At 32.1% G+C, this 20948-nt stretch overlaps 1 protein-coding gene across 1 annotated transcript in view; it reads right to left on the reverse strand.

Annotated features, from left to right (window-relative positions):
• Positions 1–10060: 10060 nt before the first annotated feature.
• The window catches only part of LOC106775670 (flowering time control protein FPA), a 34046-nt gene continuing 23158 nt past the window's right edge, over positions 10061–20948 (reverse strand). Inside the window, exons 3-4 of the mRNA XM_014662815.2 lie at positions 12976–14162; positions 10061–11569 (exon numbers count right to left, since the gene is read on the reverse strand). Of these exons, the coding sequence (XP_014518301.1) occupies positions 10294–11569; positions 12976–14162 (2463 nt within the window). The 3' untranslated portion in view covers positions 10061–10293. The remainder of the gene's footprint in view (positions 11570–12975; positions 14163–20948) is intronic.

The raw sequence follows: 20948 nt of genomic DNA on the forward strand, positions 1-20948 counted from the left end.
CTGCAATCTGATGTTGAATCCTATGTGTTCGATGGTAGGATTTAATATCTACTATTAATTTAAAGAAGATAATGATATTTAGACAATATATTTTTGACAATATTTGAACATCATTTATATATTATTTTGGAATTAGTTTAAAATTATTCCACAATCAATAATAATAATCATAAACACTACTATAAACTAATCACAAAATGACACGTAAATGATGTTAAAATATTATAAAAATATATTGTCTTTAAATATAATTATCCATCTAAAATGATGCACAAATATATGAAATCTATCACTTTCAAAAAGGTTGAATGTGTCATTAATGCATGACAGGTCTAGTGTCATTCAATCCTGTGCATTCACTGCAAGAATTCAATATTCACCAATAAAAATATTCATTTCATTCTTTTCTTTCTATTTTTACTTTTTCTTTCTTTATTCCTCTTTTACCTTTTCTTTTTTTTCTTTGAAAAGATATTATCCCAAAGGTTTTCACCAAAATTATTATTAATTATATTAATTAAAATTGAAAAAAAAAAGAAAAAATCCTTAAACATCTATTTTATAAACTTTTATGTTTTGTAATAAAGTTTTATTCATTCCAGACCAAATTGAGTATTTAAAATGATTATTATTTATAATTAAATATCATTACGTTATTATTAACCATAATATTATCATATACTTGATAAATATTATCTTAATGAGAATATAAATTCACGATCAATGTTAATAATATAAATATAGATAATATTTTTCAAAATATATTCACTTAATAACTGTTCATAGACATTATATTATTTGATATTTAAACTCTCTAATTGAGTTGAGAATAAAAAAGATTATTACAAGTGAATCTCCCTCCTCTTAACAATAAGAGATTCATTTCTAACTAACCGTTATAATTTTGTCCATAAAATTAATATATATATATATATATATATATATATATATATATATATATATATATACTTTTTTTTATTACAAGTCCTCCTGATTTGAATTTAGAACAATTCACTATCCTCTATTACAATTTTTGCATTGAACTATAAATTACCAATAAGGAATTCTTATAAGAAAACAACCATGAGGCAAAGGATGAAGCATTTATGTGCAGCATATGAATTTAGAGAAGGTGGCCTAATAATTTTAAATGGAGACTAACTTCAACAGAAAAAAAAAATCTGTTAATCAATATTTTATTTATTCTTATGCTTTCTTTAATTTTAAAATTACCAAATTTGGGGATTGGTGATTTTATGAGAAAGCCGGAATAAAATTCTTTAATAATTATTTGCCTTAAAATTTATATATTCTTTTTATTTCATTTATTTATTTTCTTATTTACTGATATTCATATTAATTTATTATTCGTTATTCATTATTAATTGACTATTAATTTATAAATATGGATTATTTTTGTATACTATTGTCTTTGTGAGCAAGTATGACTATTGATTTATAAATATTAACTATTTTATATACTATTTTTTTTTTTGTGAACAAGTATTCTTCACAATTATAAGAGCAATGTTTTATGTAAAAGTGATATGTTTAGTCTGATTTATACTTTTTCATATATTTATTATTAAAATATTAATTTAATTATTTAATTATTTTTATTTATTATTTAATTATTTCATTTTTATATCTTATTTATTGATTTAAATATTTATATTTATGAAATAATTAAATTTCGTATTTAATATTGAATGACCTATTACTTTAAATTAATAAAAAAAATTCAATTCATTTTTATCATTTGATATTAACAACGAAATCATAAAAACAAAAATTCAAACATTAACATATTAATCACATTTTAAATTGCAGTTACCTCCAATTTTTTTTCTTTATAATATTACTTTTATCATAAATTACTATTCTTTGAAATAATATTTATGATGTAAAATTAACACTAAAAACTATTATAACAAAAAATTGTAAAACATTAAGATATAATATCTAATTCATTTCCTTGTGAATATTTTCACATTATAAATAATAGTTATATTTCTACACTTATATATCATAGATCTTTCTTATATTTACCATTCCTTTCTCTATATATCGAAGGGTGCACAACTTTATCTCCACTATAGATATGTGATATTATAAACACATATTGAAGACTACCAAACCCAAAACTCCTAATTTTTTTATGTAGTGAACTTGATGAGTCTGCAGTGTAGTTGAGAAATATAAGAATGTCAAAATTTTCAAACGGAAAACCTTCACAGTTAAAGAAATTTTAAGCTGGAACACCAACAAAAAAAAAAAAAGTGTTACTTCCTCCACCACTCATCTTCTTCCTCCATCTCCCCAACTTTCTTTTAAATTTTAATTTTATATTTTTTATGTTTATCTTTACCTATTTTACTTTTTATTTTTTAAAACTCTAATCTCTTCTCATTTTCACTCTTTCTTTCATTAATAGGCAAACCTCACCTCCCACCCTACTTTTACTTTCTCGTTTCTTTTTCTTAACTTCCACGTCCATTAGCACCATTCTCCATTTATAGAAAATGACATTTTTCTTTATCAGTTAAAGCCTTAAAGTCTTAATTGCTATAGAAGTGTCACTTTTATACCGGTTCGAGCGATTAATTGATATAAAATGATACACTTTCTATATCCACTAGTTAACATACTAAAATAAAAAATCTGAATCATAAACAATTTTTTTCCTATTCCTAGCAAACTTTGTAAATTGATTTTAGAATCGATAAAATAAGTAGAACTTTTATACCAGTTTTAAAATCAATATAAAAAGTCGAATACTTTTTATAATTCATGCTTCTATACTAAATCGGTATAAAAAAACCTTTTTTAACATGTATAGAAAGACTTTCTTACGTATTGTAGTGGAAAGTTCAATTATGTACATTCATTTCCATAAATTCAATCTACACAATGTGTATATTCAGATAAAAGATTGAATGGTTGCAATCGATGTTCAATTATAGTGTCTTTAAATATATATTTGAGACAAATATGTATTTTATATGTTTATATTTTTTTTAATGCGTTTATTTTTTTGTGTTATGTGACGTTCAATTAAGTACATTCATTTCAAAATATTTAATCTGGACCATAAGTGGTGCGTAAATTTATTCAGTCTAACACATTTAATAAGGTTGAAAGTTCTAGATAAATGTCGTGTAGCGTATGTTCAATTATGTGCATTTATTTTATAGAATTTAATCTCAAATATATAAAATAATGCAGTGACATTTTTAAAATAAATAACAACTCTATACCATTCTATTTATATCCAGGATAAAAATGTGGATGTAATGATAAAAAATAAATACAGTGACTTTTTGTAACAAATAAAAAAACTTTCTTTTATTTACAATTAATATAGAAAATAATTTCTCATTTTCTTTTATTTCCAAAAACGAAAAATATTCACTCTTCATTTTCGTCACCAAACTCTAACAACCCTTTGCATGAATCATGGTTGTAGAGTGTTTGATATATAATAGTCAAGACATATTATTAAACTTTTTCTTTACATTCATTATAAGAGTGTTACGATGTATTTATAGTCTCAATTCAGCAAAGTTGAAAAATATATACAATGTAGAAAATGCTTGCAGAAAAAATTGCTAGATGTCACACACCACTAAAGATGCTATTGTTAAGCACAACTTTTATTTTTTAGTTTTTATTTTTTGTTTTCTGTTTTTAGGATGTTATTGATTTTTAGACATTTATTAATGAGTTAACTTAAGAAGATTAGGAAATAGATATTTAACCGTTGAGTTAAAAAGAATTAGTAATTTTTATAAAAATAATTGTACAATGGTTACATGTTTCAATAAATAAAAAGAATATGATTGTTCATTATTTTAATAATAAGTTCGAGGCAAAAATGTGGTAGAATGAAATTAAATAAAGTATTAACAGTTTGTGATGTAGATAAGATATAGTTAAAAAACATTTTATGTTTTTTTTAAGTTTAGTTTCAGCTTAATTCCATAGAAACCGTATCTGAAAGTGCCTCGTAAAAGCACAACAACCCATGCCAACACTTAATAAATAAATGTACAAATTAAACAAAGATCAAACAAAACTCAAGTGAATTTAACTATTAATCATTGATGATCTGAACAATAAAAGTGTTGAATTTGACTGTCTCGTTTATATTCAATGTGGCTTTTAGATTCATTTTCTATTGCCACTATACAACCTTAATCTTTATAAAAATTTAATTATACATCTAATCACGTAATTTTAGACATGAGTACTTTTAAAATTTTATTATATATTTAATCATCTAATTTGTTAACAAAATTAGTAATTTAAGTAGACTATTAATATACTATAACAATATTAGTTAATTATTAGCATAAATATTAGTAATAATAAAACTTGACATCTTTTATAGTTAAAAAAATATTAGACATTATTTCAATAATTAAAAAATATGAGTTAATGAAACCATTCCATAAATGACAGTTTCATATAAATTTCAATATTATAATGATAGTTTTTTTAATTAGTAAGAGATAACTAACTATTACGTGTTTTCTTCTCCGTGTGTGGTAGTGGGCAATTTAAAGGAGATTAGAGTAGTATGAAAACTACCATAATTTTGTTATTCCATTTATAAGTTAAATCCAATCTAGTGTCACTGTTTTCTAGAAAAAACAATTAAAGCAATTAACATGGTTACTATTTGGAGCAAAATCACTTAACTATTACTCTTATGCAACATGACTAATTTTAATAATTTATTCTAAAGATAATTATTTTTTATCATCTTATGAAAATTATGCCCATAGTTCACCCTTGCTTGAAAGCTCTGGAGCATTTGAGTCATAGAAATATATAGATCTTACTTTCAATTTTTTTCATCTGTGTTTGAGTTACAATAAAAACAATATTAAAACAAAGTTAAAAAATTAAAACAAAAAACTTACAAAAGGTCCTTTATGCTGCTGCTTTTAATTTGCCATTTTCTTTTATTTGCTTTCTTTGTCTTTCAATTTTATAATTTTTTAAATTAATGGAGAATTTTGTATCATCCAACTAGAGAATAGTTGATTATATAACGGTGAATAAAATTAATTAAATTGTACTATTAAAACCTGCCGTGAATAAGAAGTAGTTTGTCTGAACCAAATTAAAAATTAGTTCAAGTAAATTAAACTAAAAATTTTATTCTATCAAATTACATTGTACTAAAAATATTTTTTATATTCTATGCTTTTATACTAAATTGGTATAAAAAACTTTTTTCAATCCATATAAAAAAACTTTCCTACAACGTTCAATTACGTGCATTCATTTCTATAAATTAAATCTATACAATGTGTTAGAAAGAGCTGTATTTAGACAAAAAAATTGAATGGATGCAATATGATATTCAATTGTAATTTCTTTAAATATATGTTTAGACAAACATGTGTTTAGATAAATATGTGTTTTATATGTTTATATTTTCTTAATACATTCATCTTCATGTGTTATGTGTTATATGATGTTGAATCGGGTACATTCATTTCGAAATACTTAATCTGGACCCTTAATAGAAGATAATGCATAAATTTATGTAGTCTAACACATTCAATAAAGTTGAATGGTTCCTAAATGCATGTTAGATCTTGTGTAGTGTAACTTCAATTATGTGCGCTTACTTTAGAAGATTTAATCTCCAATACATAAAATAGATGTCGTGACATTTTTAAATAAAAAAAAGTTATACCAACTCTATTTTGTAACTGAGATAAAAAGTGGACAAGTAATATTTTTATAATAAATAAGAAAACTTTCTTCTATTTATAATTAATATAGAAAATAATTTTTAATTTTTCTTTTATTTTCAAAAACGGAAAATGTTCTCTCTCCATTTTCGTCACAAAACCCTAATGAATTATATATATTTATAAAAGATTTTTTTATTTATTATAAAATTGTCTCTATATTCACTTTTTGTTCCATTTATAAATAGAATTGGAATAAAAAAAGTTTAATAACTCTGATGGTTTCTATTTTTGTAAGGTTTGTTTGATCTGGTCCTAATTTTTTTTTGTATTTAATGTTGTCCTAAAGGATGTAATTTCTGTTCAATTTAGTCTTTTTTGCAGATGCCGTTTAAATAGTTAACGTCAGACAGTCCAGGTAAGTAATAAGTGACACATCACCCTTGACATGTCATCATCATCTTCTACCTCTAGAAACCCTAATTTCCCCTAACCCTAATTGTCGTCGCCACGCTCACGGCCAACCACCATCTTCGCACCTCCATCATCAAACATTTCAAAACCTTAACCAGATGGTTGCGCCACCACCACTGTTGTTCATCTTCTCTATCCAGCAACCATCCAAAAACACCACCATGACCATCTTTCCCTTCCTCCACCATGAATCGCCATCTACATTTTGTCGCGACAACCACGACCGCTGAAACGAGACAGGGAGTCATGCGCGAGCTCATCTTTCCATCAAGTCTTCAACCTAGAAAGGAAAATACAGAGAACGAAAAAGCCAATTGGAACAGAACCGTTGCCGCAAAAGCATCATTCTCCATCAATCTTCATCTTCTCCAGCCATCGCGAAGTTGCTTTTCAAACCTGCAAGTAGAAAGAAACCAAGCACACCAAATCGCAGACAAACAATCACGAGCCAGATTCACATCGCCACGCTCCTGCATTTCGAAACCCATTCAATTTTCCTATCGCGGCGGCGTAGGCGTAAGGAACCTTTCCCCCTTACATTCAGAAACCCTAATTTGTTGGGTGGGGAAGGGACTGCCACGTGACAGTCTTTCATTGGCTGTGTCATGTTTCAATCAAGGCAGGTCAACACCGATATGCATAGCTGGACTGCCTGCGGTTGAACAGAAATTATATTCTTTAGGACAACATTGAACACAAAAAAAATTAGGACCAGATCGAACAAACCTTACGAAAATAAAGACCATTAGAGGTATTATTTCAAAAGTGTCATTGCATCTAGTGCATCTATTTCAATAGAGAACAATCCTATAAAGTGAACGCACATAATTGAACATACACTACACGAAATCTGACATGCATCTAGGACCCATTCAACCTTATTGAATGTGTTAGACTACATATATTTATGCACCACCTTTTACTGATGGTCAATATTAAATATTTCAAAATTAACGCATCTGATTGAACATCATACAACACAAGAAGATAAATGCGTTAAGAAAATATAAACATATAAAACACATTTGTTTGAAACATATATTTAAAGAAACTACAATTGAATATCATATTGCACTCATTCAATCTTTTGCCTAAATGCACAGCTTTCAAACACATTGTGTAGATTCAATTTATGGAAATGAATGCACATAATTGAACTTTGCATTATTGTAGAAAAGTTTTTCTATATCGATTGAAAAAGGTTTTTTATACCAATTTAGTATAAGAAATATTCAATTTTTTATACTGATTATAAAACTGGTATAAAAAGTTCTACTTTTTTTTATCGATTCTAAAATTGATTTAAAAAGTTTGCTAGAAAAAGGAATAAATTTGTTTATAATTCATTGCACTCATTTTCTATATTTATTATAACTACATCCGATATAAAAAGTGTTATGATATTTAAGATTATGTCATTGTGTTATTTTATACATGGTAGATTATAATGAATATAAATAGTCGTTATAAAACATGTTTTAAGCACTAGTAATACAATCTTTAAACTAATGGTGGTGATTGAATCCTATAAAATGAACGCACACAATTGAACGTCACACTATACGAGATTTGACAACATATCTATGACCTGTTAAACCTCTTTGAATGTATTAGACTACATAATGTACATCACCTTTTGACTTATGGTCAAGGTTGAATATTTCGTAATGAACGCACTCGACTGATCATCACACTACACAATATAATAATTGAATATAAACATATATTTATCTGAAAAATATATTTAAAGAATATAACATAAAACATATATTTATCTGAAAAATATATTTNAAACATATATTTATCTGAAAAATATATTTAAAGAATATAACATAAAACATATATTTATCTGAAAAATATATTTGAAGAAACAACAATTGAAAATTATATTATAGGAGACCTATAATTCATTAATGATCCATTCAAACTTTTTGCCTGAATGTACCTCTTTCGATTGCATGATGCACATAATTGAACATTGCACTATTGTAGAAAAGTCTTTCTATAACGGTAGAATCATGAAGTATAGAAAATATTTGACTTTCTATACTCACTGTAGGTCTAGTATAAAAAATCTCTTTTTATGCATGTTTTGAAACAGGTATAGAAAATTTGTTAGAAAAAATAGGATTAAATATGTTTTTAGTCTCTATAGTTTGGGGCGATTTTGGTTTTAGTCCATTTTCAAATTAAGGTACAATTTAATCCTTCAACTTTAGAAAACTCTTGGTTTTAGTCTTTTTTACCAAATTTTTTTAACTTTATTTGCTGTTTTAAGCACGTTTCATTATAACATTTGGATTGTTTACACTGTTTGACACATTTTTGCTTCAATGTTAACTGAGAAACATGTTTGAAACAGGAAATAAAAGTTTAAAAAAATGGTAAAATGGACTAAAACCAGAGTTTTCTAAAGTTGAAGGACTAAATTGTACCTTATTTTGAAAATGGACTAAAACTAAAATTGCTCCAAACTATAGGGACTAAAAACATATTTAACCCGAAAAAATATAATAAAGTTTCATATGAACTAAACTTTTTATACTGATTAACTAACCAAATGATATAAAAAGTATGACATTCTATACTGGTTAGCGTTCCAACTAATATAAAAAGTGATGCTTTTATATACATTAATGCTTTAACTGATATAAAAAAAAATCACATTTTATACAAATTGGAGTGTTATCCTACTAGTTCTAGCATTAACCTATATAAAAAGTCAAATTTTTTTCAATTGTTTTCTTACTCTTTGATTTTCTTTTCTTCTTTTCAACTTCAACTATCCTTCAACAACTCAAGGGTAACAATACTCTCAAACTGTCTATACTTTCTCGGTTCTTATACTTCAAACTCTTTATACTCCCACAATTCTTGTACTCTCAAACGGTTATAGGATGAAAATTTTGACATTCTTATATTTTTCAACTATACGCATATGATTAAAATTAGGGTTTTTGGATTTATTTATACTGCATATTGATTATATTTCTCAACTATAGTTCACTGTACATAAGAGAATTAGGACTTTTGGATTTATTATATGATATATGACAGTGGAGTGAAGTTGTGCATCCTTCTATATATAGAGAATTATTGTCCAATTTTTCTATTATCGAAACATGATATAGATAATTCTATGAATTTGATTTATCTCCTTGATTTGATTTGTTATTATTTTCTTGTTCTTACTCTTAAAAAATCCTACTTATGATTAAAATCATATAAATATCTTTTATTTTGTTTGTACTGTTTCAAAATTGATTTAAAAAAATACAATGAGTTATAAATAAATTTCGTTCCTATCACAATATTGAATTTTTATCATTAATATTAATCTTAATTGTTATTGTGTAATTAAATTGTGCAAGGGCGAGAGAAAATAAACATACCAACATGGGAAAGTGTGCTGGGAAAGAAAAAAACAAACAAACACAAGTATGACATGTTTATGGGCAAAGTTAATATAAGTGAAGCCGAATAAACAATACAACATTTCAATAACCAATAATATATGAAGATGATGAGACAAGTGCAATAGATCAAAAGCTGTTAAAAACCAGTTAAAATGGTAAAAAACGATTTGAGTAGAAAAAAAAATAAATTAAAATTTTAACTCTTATTAAAAAGTACAATTCAACCTAAAATGTTTGTCACTTTTTTCTACGAATAAATTTGTTATTAACATGTATTATCAAAATTTCAATCTAAATACAATACACATTTCATTAAAAATTTTATATATCTTTTAAAAGTTAAAGACATAAATTGATGTTTTATTTTAACTCAGTTTCAAAAAATGATTATACTGATACCAGTTTGATCTCGGTTTGACCATTTAACCTCAAACAATGTCTTTCCAGATTAAACGAGTGATCTCGGTTTAAAAACATTATTTCTTAGGTTTTAAGAAATAATATAATAATAACTTTATGGAAAGCTCTAAAGGTTGGTTTAAAAAACTAAATATGCAGTATTTCCATTAGCAATCCACTGCGATCCATAAAATAAAAAATGTGACCATCCTACTTACAGCCATGAACACCTTTTCTAATTTTTGAAGTCATTCTAAGACGTTAAACCAAGAAAGCAACAGAAATCATGGGAGCGATCAACTTCCTTTTCCTTGCTGGATTTGTTGTAGAAGAACAGCAGCGAGCTGAAGTGTTGCTTGTAGACGTTTCTGTGGATCTGAATCAGAATCTTCCTGCAAGCTGCTATCAGTCACCACCAGCTGATTTCCAGTACTCTCTCTTTGTGGTTCCCTTTGAACCATTTGTGACATCTGGGGCGCATTTGAAATCTGTTGCTGTTTTTGCATCTGTAGAATTTGACCCAGCTGAGATGTTGACAGATCAGAACTCACGAGATTGTTTTCTGTAGCATACTTTTGGGATTGTCGGGATGAGGTGTCGGACGTGCTAAATCTGGATGAGATGTCAGACGTGTTAAATCTGTTAATCTGGCGCGGATCACGATCGGCCAATGCAGATGTACTCGAAGAGCTTCCTGACTGCCTTTGCTGCTCAAGAAGAGATGCAGCTAGTTGTGCAAGCTGTTCTGGTGGAAGGGCTCCCACAGGCACTGATAAAGGATCTAAATGTCTTATATCTGGGTAAGACAACTTGTTATCACCATAAAATGGAATAACACAAGTTCCACTGGAATGTTGAATTGAGTTTACATCTGTCACTGATCTTGGAATGGTGAGTTGGCGTTCATCGGCAACATGTTCTACAGTACCACCTGATGCTTGCAATGATTGAGTTCTACTTGAGAAGTTCTGCAGATTTTGAGAAGACCAGTTTGGCCCAGAAGTCCGCTGCTGGACAGGATAGTTGCGATTTCTTTCGTCATGAGACTCAGACATTGTAGCCATGGCATGAACTGAATCAGAAACTGATGGAGCTGCTGCAAATTTATTTCCTAGAAATGAAAGATTGCTGATTCCTGAATTACCCAATTCTGAAATAGATGGTGATGTAGGTACACGTTCCAAAGGAAATGATGACTTCAGATGCAGTATATTCTCATTATAAGACAACAGGTTTTCGTTTGTCATTTCCCGTTGCATGTGTCCTGGACCATGATTTAAAACAGGATTCTCCAACCTCAGAATAACACCAGATATGCTCAACTTACCAGGTACCTTCAGTACTTTCTCTGAAAATTCGGATGGAGGAACAAGAAATAAGGTGGTCTTGTCATCCAGCTTGGCAACAGCAGCGCGCTGCTTTTCCTCCAGATAATGCATAAATTCATTGTAGAATTCCATGTCAGCATCACTTCCAGGCACAAAGAAAACAACCCAAACACCAACTGCTTGGTAGTAATGCTTTGAAAGCATATCTAGACCAGTTCTTGCTGTGCAATCCAAGAATTCCGGTCTGAAATCAATTTATTGACATTAATACCCAACATAAACATGTGAAAGAGGACACTGATGATAGTAAACATGGTTAACGTGGTTGTAATATTGATGAGTATGGTTAAGCAAGAGTTATTAATCAGAATTTTCCCTCACCACCATTTCGAGGAAGGGTTTTGATCTTTTGGTCTTTATGTGGCTGTCACGAATTTATTGAGAGGAGAATTCTATTGTTTACATACAAAGATGTTAGAGCTGCTTTTAAGCTTATTAATGTTCCATTATGTCTTCTCTGGTTGCTTTAGAGGGATCCATTATTCTCCTATTCTGTTCTTGACTATCTGCTAATGAATTCTTTTTGATGCATCTTGTTAGATATTTGGATATTGTATCTTGGGAATTGCAATGGGCCTATTTTAGGATCCACATAACTGTGGTAATTAAGATATTTATAATTAATCTCTCCTTTATTACCTATATTTCATAATTACACTCTCCATTGTGCACATTGACACTTGAATTCAGTGTTTCCTGTAGTCTTGTCCGTTTAGGACTTTTATTGAAGAAAAGTGTTTTAACTCGAACATTAAGAAGATGCTATACACATGTATGCATTATAAATAAAGATATATGTTTAATTTGATAACCTTGTTGCATAAATTCATAATTAATAAACAAGTTCAAAAGCCACAATGAGCTACCTCAACCACAGTAAATGTTTTTAAGTAAATTATCTTGTTTATTAAACAAAACATCTCAGCTATCTATTATATACTTAGATGACTAGATTAAGTTCTACCTCTAAATGCACATTTTCTAAATTCTTAATTTCCTCTCAATTACTTTAAATCAATCAGTAAAAGCTCCAGCGATGACTGCTTTTTGAAGTTCTGAACAAACCAACTCCCAACTAAATTCTACACAAGAATAACACGAGCATTTATCTGAAATCCTTATATGGATATTGCAAAATTCTATCTAAATGCCAATTGGTATCAAGTAAGTTTTCCGACAAGTAAAAACCAATAAGGCTATGTTTTCAGCAAAATATAAGCTTTAGACAATAAAAATGTCTACAAAATTTAGTTATATCACTGTAATCAAAATTTTTAAGACGGGAGAGACTGACCCAATTCCAAGGTCAGTGAGGGCCAATAGACAGCAAGAATTTTTCGTATAATAGTGGCCTTTTTTTTTTCCCTCACACATCTCAATGTTATTTTACCCCTTTCGAAAGCAGTTCTATTTAATGGGTCTCAGTAGAATTTGACTACTTAAGAAACAAAAAAAAAAAAGATATATATATATATATATATATATATATAGAGAGAGAGAGAGAGAGAGAGAGAGAGAGAGAGAGAGATTTCAAAGCTAAGACTACCTGAATCTAAAAACCAACATCTTTTGAAAAGAGTTTATACTTACAGCATGATATCTAGGACTTTCCCCACAGGAAAGCAGCGTGCTCGACAGACAGGGGTTCCACCTTTAGCAATAGTTCCTTCCCATTTCCACTCCGTTAAAGATGAACTATCGGGTTCAGGCGTGAATCTTTTCTTTTCAACATAAGTTAACTGCTGAGCACCGGAACCCATTTGGAAATTATCATAAGATTTCCAGCTTTCTTGTCTATCTAAACGAGGCAGAGGTGAATTTGGGGGGCGTTCAAGAGTCTGGCCGTAAGTAAAATTTCCAACATCAAAGCCTTTATCAAAAGGCTCACGTGCGGGTAAATCAGATAAAAGTCTTGGAAGAACTTGTTTCTGTTTTTCTAATTCAGAGAAGGGATACTCTGGAAGCTCTCTTTCAAGAGGAGGAGAACCAGTCTTCGGCCTTTTAGCCTCACGTAGATAATGAACATCTGTAAAGGCCCGCAGATCTTCGTAGAATGCACCTTTTTGAGGAAATCGATCATCTCTTTCTCTTGATGGACTATTCATAAGTTCATAGATTTCTTGTGATACTCCTTGTGTTCTCCCCTTCTCTCCAACTTTCCTTTGTTCATATGTGTTAGTTCCACCCATCCATGAAGAACCCCTTTTGTGATCATAAGGATCAGAATCCCAATTCCGGAACTGATTTGGGGAACCAATGCTGCGATCACCATTGAAGCTCCGATCCTGTCTGAGGTTATCAGAAGATCCATCACGACCACTTGACTTGTAAATTGGAGAGCGAGGGCCATTAAGTGATCTCCTCTCACTGTTTGATGAACCTGTTTCACTTTTGGCAAAACAAATATGAACACGGGGATTTCCAAATAACTTCCCCTTCAGATTGTCTTTTGCTCTGCATGCAGATGTAAGGCTCCTAAAGCGAACAAATGCATAACTACGACCTGGAAATGTTGTAATCTTCATTATTTCACCAAATGGGGAAAAAGCCTTTTTTAAAATTGATTCGTCCACCTTCAACTGAGCCGGGAACCCAATCCACAGGACCTCACTGGGTTCTGGATTTTTGTCACTCAGCTTAGATTTGTCAGAATACTGCAGCCCAGGACTACCATGGTGTCCCCTAAACTCTCTTTGTGAGAAAGGAGAACCCCTTACTGTTGAGTTCCGTTCATCCCAAGAGTAATCTTCATCGCGTGGTACTGCCGATGACTTATCCTGTGATTAAGAACAAAACTTATTGGTGAAATTATCATACATTACATTTATCTATTTTTAACATTCTGAAAGGAAAATATTTATTCCATGACCAGATGCCAATTTTGAAGATTAAGTGGTTATCATCATCTAACAATCCAACAGAAAGACATTAAACAAAAAGAAATTTACTAACATGAACTATGAAGACTTGATGGGAAAATATAAAAATAATGGATGAACATAATACATCAAGACAATCATCAATCACTCCAAACTCTTCAATACAACATACAACTAAATTTTATCCTACATGATAGAATCGGTTATAGATCACTCAATACCACTAGTCTATATGAAAGACCAATGCATCGTTGACCCTGGTCATGAAGATTCAACAAAGCTTTACATTAGCCTTGAAGTCTAACTACCTAATACCAGCCTCTAATATCCTCGAGTAAACATAAACGAAGGTTACACCTTGCAAGATAAAAATGATAGCAATGTCACAATACAGTTTCAGCTTCAGCAATAGATCGAACAACACCACTTTGTTTCTTACTTTTCCAATATACAAGTTTCCCTCCAAGTAAAACATAATATCCTATAGTAGATCTTTGATCAATTGGACAACCAGTCCAATCTGCATCATAATATCCTTCGATCCGAGTGCTTCCCTTGTTTTCATACAACAATCCCTATCCTGGGTTTCCTTTTACGTATCTAACAATGCGAACCACTACATTACAATGGTCAACGTGTGGATTTTGCATAAATTGACTCAACTCCCACCAGATAAGAAAGATCAGATCTTGTTATGGTAAGATAGATGAGTTTTCCAATCAGCCTTCTATATCTCTTTGGGTCTCAGAAAGGTTCACCTTGATCTCTCATTAACTTTTGATTTGAGTCCATAATACTATTAATGGGCTTGCAATTTGTCAAACCTGTTTCCTCTAAAATATCAAGAGCATATTTCCTTTGTGAAATGATGACACCTTTTGACTGTGTCACTTCAATACCAAGAAAATATTTTAGACGACCCTGATATATAGTCTGAAAATGGTTGAACAAATGATTCTTTAATTGAGTAATTCTAGTGACGTCATTTCCTGTAATAACAATATTATCAACATACACCATGAGATAAACACATTTGTCAGGGAAAGAATAACCATAAAACACTGAATGATCAGCCTCACATTGTTTCAGTCCAAAATTTTGCACAACTCAACTAAATTTACCAAACCAAGCTTGAGGTGATTGCTTCAAGCTATAGAGAAAACGGCGTAATTTACAAACTAACCCGTACTCCCCCTAAGCAACAAACCCAGGAGGTTGATCCTTGTATATCTCCTCTTCTGATCACCATGAAGAAAGACCTTTTTAATGTCCAATGGTAAAGTGGCCACAGAAAAACGGCAACCATAGCAAGCAAAATACGAACCCTACTAGTTTTAGCCACAGGAGAAAAAGTATCACAATAGTCAAGGCCATAAACTTAAGTATATACCTTAGTTACTAGATGAGCTTTAAGACGATCAATTTCACCAGTAGGACCAACTTTAATAGCATAGACCCATCTACAACCAACATGCTTCTTACCAGAAGGAAGTGGGACAAGGTCCCAAGTGCCATTGTGTTCAAGTGCCTGCATTTCATCAACCATGGCTTGTCGCCATTCAAGATGATCAAGTGCCTCGTGAATATTATTAGGAACCTTAAGGGAGGATAAGTTGGAAACAAAAGAGAAATAGGGAGAAGACAAACGATGATAACTTAAAACAATTATAAACAAGATAAGGATTACGAGTAGAGCAAATACTTTTCCGAAGAACAATGAGCCAATTATCATCTAAGTCAAGAGAAGGCGAGGAGGATGAATGATACATGGTGTAGGGATCTAGTGGAGGAGAATCTGAGTCTTGAGGATCTTCAGTGTTCTGAGTTTGAGATTGTGTCTGATGCTGATATGTGAGAAGAGGTGGAGGAACAATGTCATTCACATTTTGAGTTTGAGGTATGTTAGAGATATTATATTTAGTTTATATTGTGTTTATGTTAATTAGGGAAACATAGTACCTATATGTTTATTAGGGAAACATTGTTCTTATTTTATTTTATTTTATTCTTACATATTCATTTGTATCTGGGCTTAGCCTATATTTCTTCTATTGTAAATAGAGAACCCTATGTGTATGCAAAGACACACTAGGGAGATTTCTCCTAATCTTCTTCCTATTTCATATGATATCTAGAGCTTAGGTTCTGATCCCGCCTCTTCCACAGTCATAGCCTCCATAGCCTCCGCAGTCGTCGTCGCCGCCGCTGCCTCCACCGCTGCCGGGGTAGTCGCCGAAGTCGTCACCGGAGTTCCAGAATCGACCAGCGACCACTCCATCTGAATCGCCTCCTCGTCCTCTTTCTGGATCTGTGGTCGTTGCGCCAATCGAAGCACGTTGAATTTTTTAGGGTTTCTCCCTCTCCATGGCTATCCAATGTGATGATCGGAGTCTATCTCGCCAGTCAGAACATCCTACTTCATCAAATAGCATAGACAACCCTGCACTCTTTCAAGAATTTCTCAGATGGTATGAGGACTGTCACCACTCTAGTTCCACTACATCTGCTTCTGTTACACTCACAAGTACTCCTTTTGTTGGTCTGACTCACTCTCTCGGATCTTGGGTCCTTGACTCAGGCGCCACCGATCATATCACTGATAACAAGTCCTTGTTTTCTTCCTTGTCATACCCGGATAATTTACCCTCGGTAACAATGGTTGATGGGTCTAGAGTCTCATCTCATGGTATTGATACTGTTCATATTTTTCCGTCCATATCCATTGATCATGTAGTTTATGTCCCTGGGTCTCCTTTTAACTTATTGTCCGTCAGTTGTCTAACTCGTTCCCTTAATTGTGTTATTACGTTTACCAAAGACTCTGTTTGGTTGCAGGACCAGAGTTCGAAACACATTAGTGGCACAGGATGTGAGTCTCATGGCCTATATCATCTCCGCCCTTCTCCACAAACTGGCGTAATCATGGACTCACCATCCATTCTTCATGCTCAATTAGGTCATCCCAGTCTTGCCAAACTGCAGCAACTTGTTCCTAGTTTGTCAAAATTATCATGTTTGTCGTGTGAGTCTTGTCAGTTAGGTAAACATACTCGTAGTTCCTTTCCTCGTAGTGTTTCACAATGAGCGTCATACCCCTTTTCATTGGTTCATTCTGATATTTGGGGACCTAATCGTGTTAAGTCAACTTTAGGGTTTCAGTATTTTGTTACCTTTATTGATGACTATTCCAGGTGTACTTGGTTGTTTCTAATGAAGAATCGTTCTGAGTTGTTTTCTATTTTCCAAACTTTTTTCCATGAAATAAAAACTCAGTTTGGGGTTTCTATTCGCACGTTACGCAGTGATAATGGCCGTGAATACCTTTCTCAACCATTTAAACATTTTATGGCTTCTCATGGCATTCTTCACCAAACCTCATGTGCCTATACCCCTCAACAAAATGGGGTGGCTGAGCGTAAGAATAGACACCTTATTGAAACAACTTGTACACTTCTAATCCATGGTCAAGTACCCTCGCGTTTTTGAGGTGATGCAGTTCTCACTATATGTTATCTCATAAACCGCATGTCGTCTTCTGTCCTAGATAACAAAATCGCTCATTCTATCTTATTTCCTCAAGACCCTTTACATCCATTACCTCTTAGAGTTTTTGGGTCTACATGTTTTGTTCATGATTTTAGTCCTGGTCTTGATAAGTTATCTCCTCGATCTCACAAATGTGTCTTCTTAGGATTTCCGCGGTCACAAAAGGGCTATAAGTGTTTTTCCCGTTCCCTCAATCGTCATTTCATCTCGACTGATGTCACTTTTGATGAATCTTCGTTTTACTTTTCACATTTATCTTCTCGGTTTGTACCTCCACCTGCTATTGTTTATATTCCTTTTTTCTGTGATCCGTCTCCTTCTTTAGACTCTCATTCCCTACGAGATCGACCTTCAACCCCACCCCTTCAGGTTTATAGTCGCCGCAATCCTGTGCCGTCTCATGACTCACTTCCAGTGCCGCTTCCTGTGTCTCCTCCGGCTCCAGCAAATGAGTCTGACCTGCCCATTGCACTCTGTAAAGGTATACGTTCCACTCGTAACCCTTCCCCCCATTATACTATTCTTAATTACCACAGATTATCTCCATCTTTTTACACATGTCTCTCATCCATTTCTTCTGTGTCAATTCCCAAATTTGTGGGTGATGCCTTAACTCATCCTGGTTGGCGTCAAGCCATGCTGGATGAATTAAGTGCTTTACAGAAAAGTGGAACTTGGGAGCTTGTCCAATTACCATTTGGAAAGTCTGTTGTTGATTACAGGTGGGTGTATGCTATCAAAGTTGGCCTTGATGGTACATTTGATCGTTTGAAAGCTCGACTGGTTGCCAAAGGCTACACACAGATTTTTGGTTTGGATTATGGTGATACCTTTTCTCCAGTGGCGAAAATGACCTCGGTTTGCCTATTCATTGCCATGGTCACTCTTCGACAATGGCCTCTTTACTAACTTGATGTCAAAAATGCTTTCCTTAATGGTGATTTGCACGAAGAAATTTATATGGAGCAACCACCTGACTTTGTTGCTCAGGGGGAGTCATCTGGATTGGTATGTCGTCTTCGCAAATCCCAATATGCCCTAAAACAGTCTCCTCGGGCCTGGTTTGGTATATTCAGTTGTGTTGTTCAACAATTTGGTATGTCTCGCAGTAAAGCGGATCATTCAGTGTTCTATCGCCACTCAAGTGCTGGATGTATCTACTTAATAGTGTATGTCGATGACATTGTTCTCACAGAAAGCGTTGTGGCTAGGTCCAGCGCAAAAGCAGAATATAGAGCTATGGCATCAACTACTTGTGAACTTGTGTGGCTTAAACAATTACTTAGTGAATTGAAATTTGGAGATATCACTCACATGACACTTATATGTGATAATCAAGTTGCTCTTCATATTAGCTCTAACCATGTCTTCCATGAGAGAACCAAGCACATTGAAGTTGATTGCCATTTTATTAGAGAAAAGATCATATCTGGAGATATCAAAACTGAGTTCGTTAACTCAAGCAACCAGTTGGCAGACATATTCACTAAGTCCTTGCGAGGACCTAGAATTGACTATCTTTGTAACAAGCTTGGAACATATGATTTATATGCTCCAGCTTGAGGGGAAGTGTTAGAGATATTATATTTAGTTTATATTGTGTTTATGTTAATTAGGGAAACACAGTACCTATATATTTATTAGGGGAAACATTGTTATTATTTTATTTTATTTTATTCTTACATATTCATTTGTATTTGGACTTAGTCCATATTTCTTCTATTATAAATAACGAACCCTATGTGTATGCAAAGACACACAAGAGAGATTTCTCCTAATCTTCTTCCTATTTCATAAGGTACAAAAATAGGAATAACCAAAGGATCACATGATGGTAGAGGAAATATTTGTTGAACAGATGAACGATCCTCCATGGAGAACAAGAAAAAAGGTACATCCTCAAAGAATGTGACATTAGTAGACATATAATATCTCTTGGTGGAGGGAGAATAACATTTATACCCTTTCTGAACACGAGAGTATCCCAAGAAAACACACTTAATAGCTTTTGCAAAGTTTATCAAGTCCTAGAGAAACATTATAGACAAAACACATACACCCAAATACACATGGTGAGACATGGTATAGAGTGTCGTTTGGAAAAATGACAGAGTGAGGAATTTTATTCCCAAGAGAGGAAGAAAGCATTCTATTGATTAGAAAACAGACAGTGAGGACTGCATCGCCCCAATGATACACAGGAATATTAGTGTTCAACATTAGGGAGCATGCAATTTCAAGGAGATATCTATTCTTTCTCTCTACAATACTATTTTGTTGTGGAGTGTGACGACATGTTGACTGATGTAAAATTCCTTTGGAAGATAAGAATGAGGAAAATGCTGCAGAAAAATATTCCTTAGCATTATCACTTCGGAGGGTTTTAATTGTCTTCCCAAATTGGTTCTTAATTTCATTAAAAAAGGACATAAATATGGACAAAAGTTCATATATCTCTTTCATTAAATAAACCCAAGTACATCAAAAGAATTCATCAATGAAGGTTACAAAATAATTAAAACCAAATGAAATAACACGACTTGGTCCCTAAATATGAGAGTGAGCAGTTGAGAAAAGAAAATTACATCGCGTCTCAAACCTTTTAGGATAGGAAGATCCAACATGTTTTCCAAACTGACAAGACTCACAATCTAAGACTTGAATGTTCTTGAGACTCAGAACCATCACCTTCAACTTGGACAAACTTGGATGGCCCAAACGGTCATGCAAAAGTTTTGGGGATGAAGTTGTAAAACAAGAAACTGAAGAGCTAGGTTTTAAGAAATAAAGTCCTTGAGACTCATGTTCTTCTCCAATCAAACGACCTGTACCATATTCCAATATAACAAAGGAATTAGCAGGAAAGGTTACAGAACAATTTAAGGAGCGAGTCAATTGACTCAAGGAGATTAAATTTTAAGGACAATGAGGAATACACAACAGAATTTAAATTTAGTGAAGGAGATAAGGAAACTGCCAATTCCCTGAGATGCCACTTTGGATCCATTGGCAACGATAATGAAATGAGGGATTTTTGGAGGACATGGAAGAAAATGAAGGAATGTTCAAAAGATATGGTCTGAGGCACTTGAGTCAAGGATCCATGGACTATGACCTTCCATAGATTGAGATATGCAG

Source organism: Vigna radiata, chromosome 10 (assembly GCF_000741045.1).
Source record: "Vigna radiata var. radiata cultivar VC1973A chromosome 10, Vradiata_ver6, whole genome shotgun sequence".
NCBI lineage: Eukaryota > Viridiplantae > Streptophyta > Magnoliopsida > Fabales > Fabaceae > Vigna > Vigna radiata.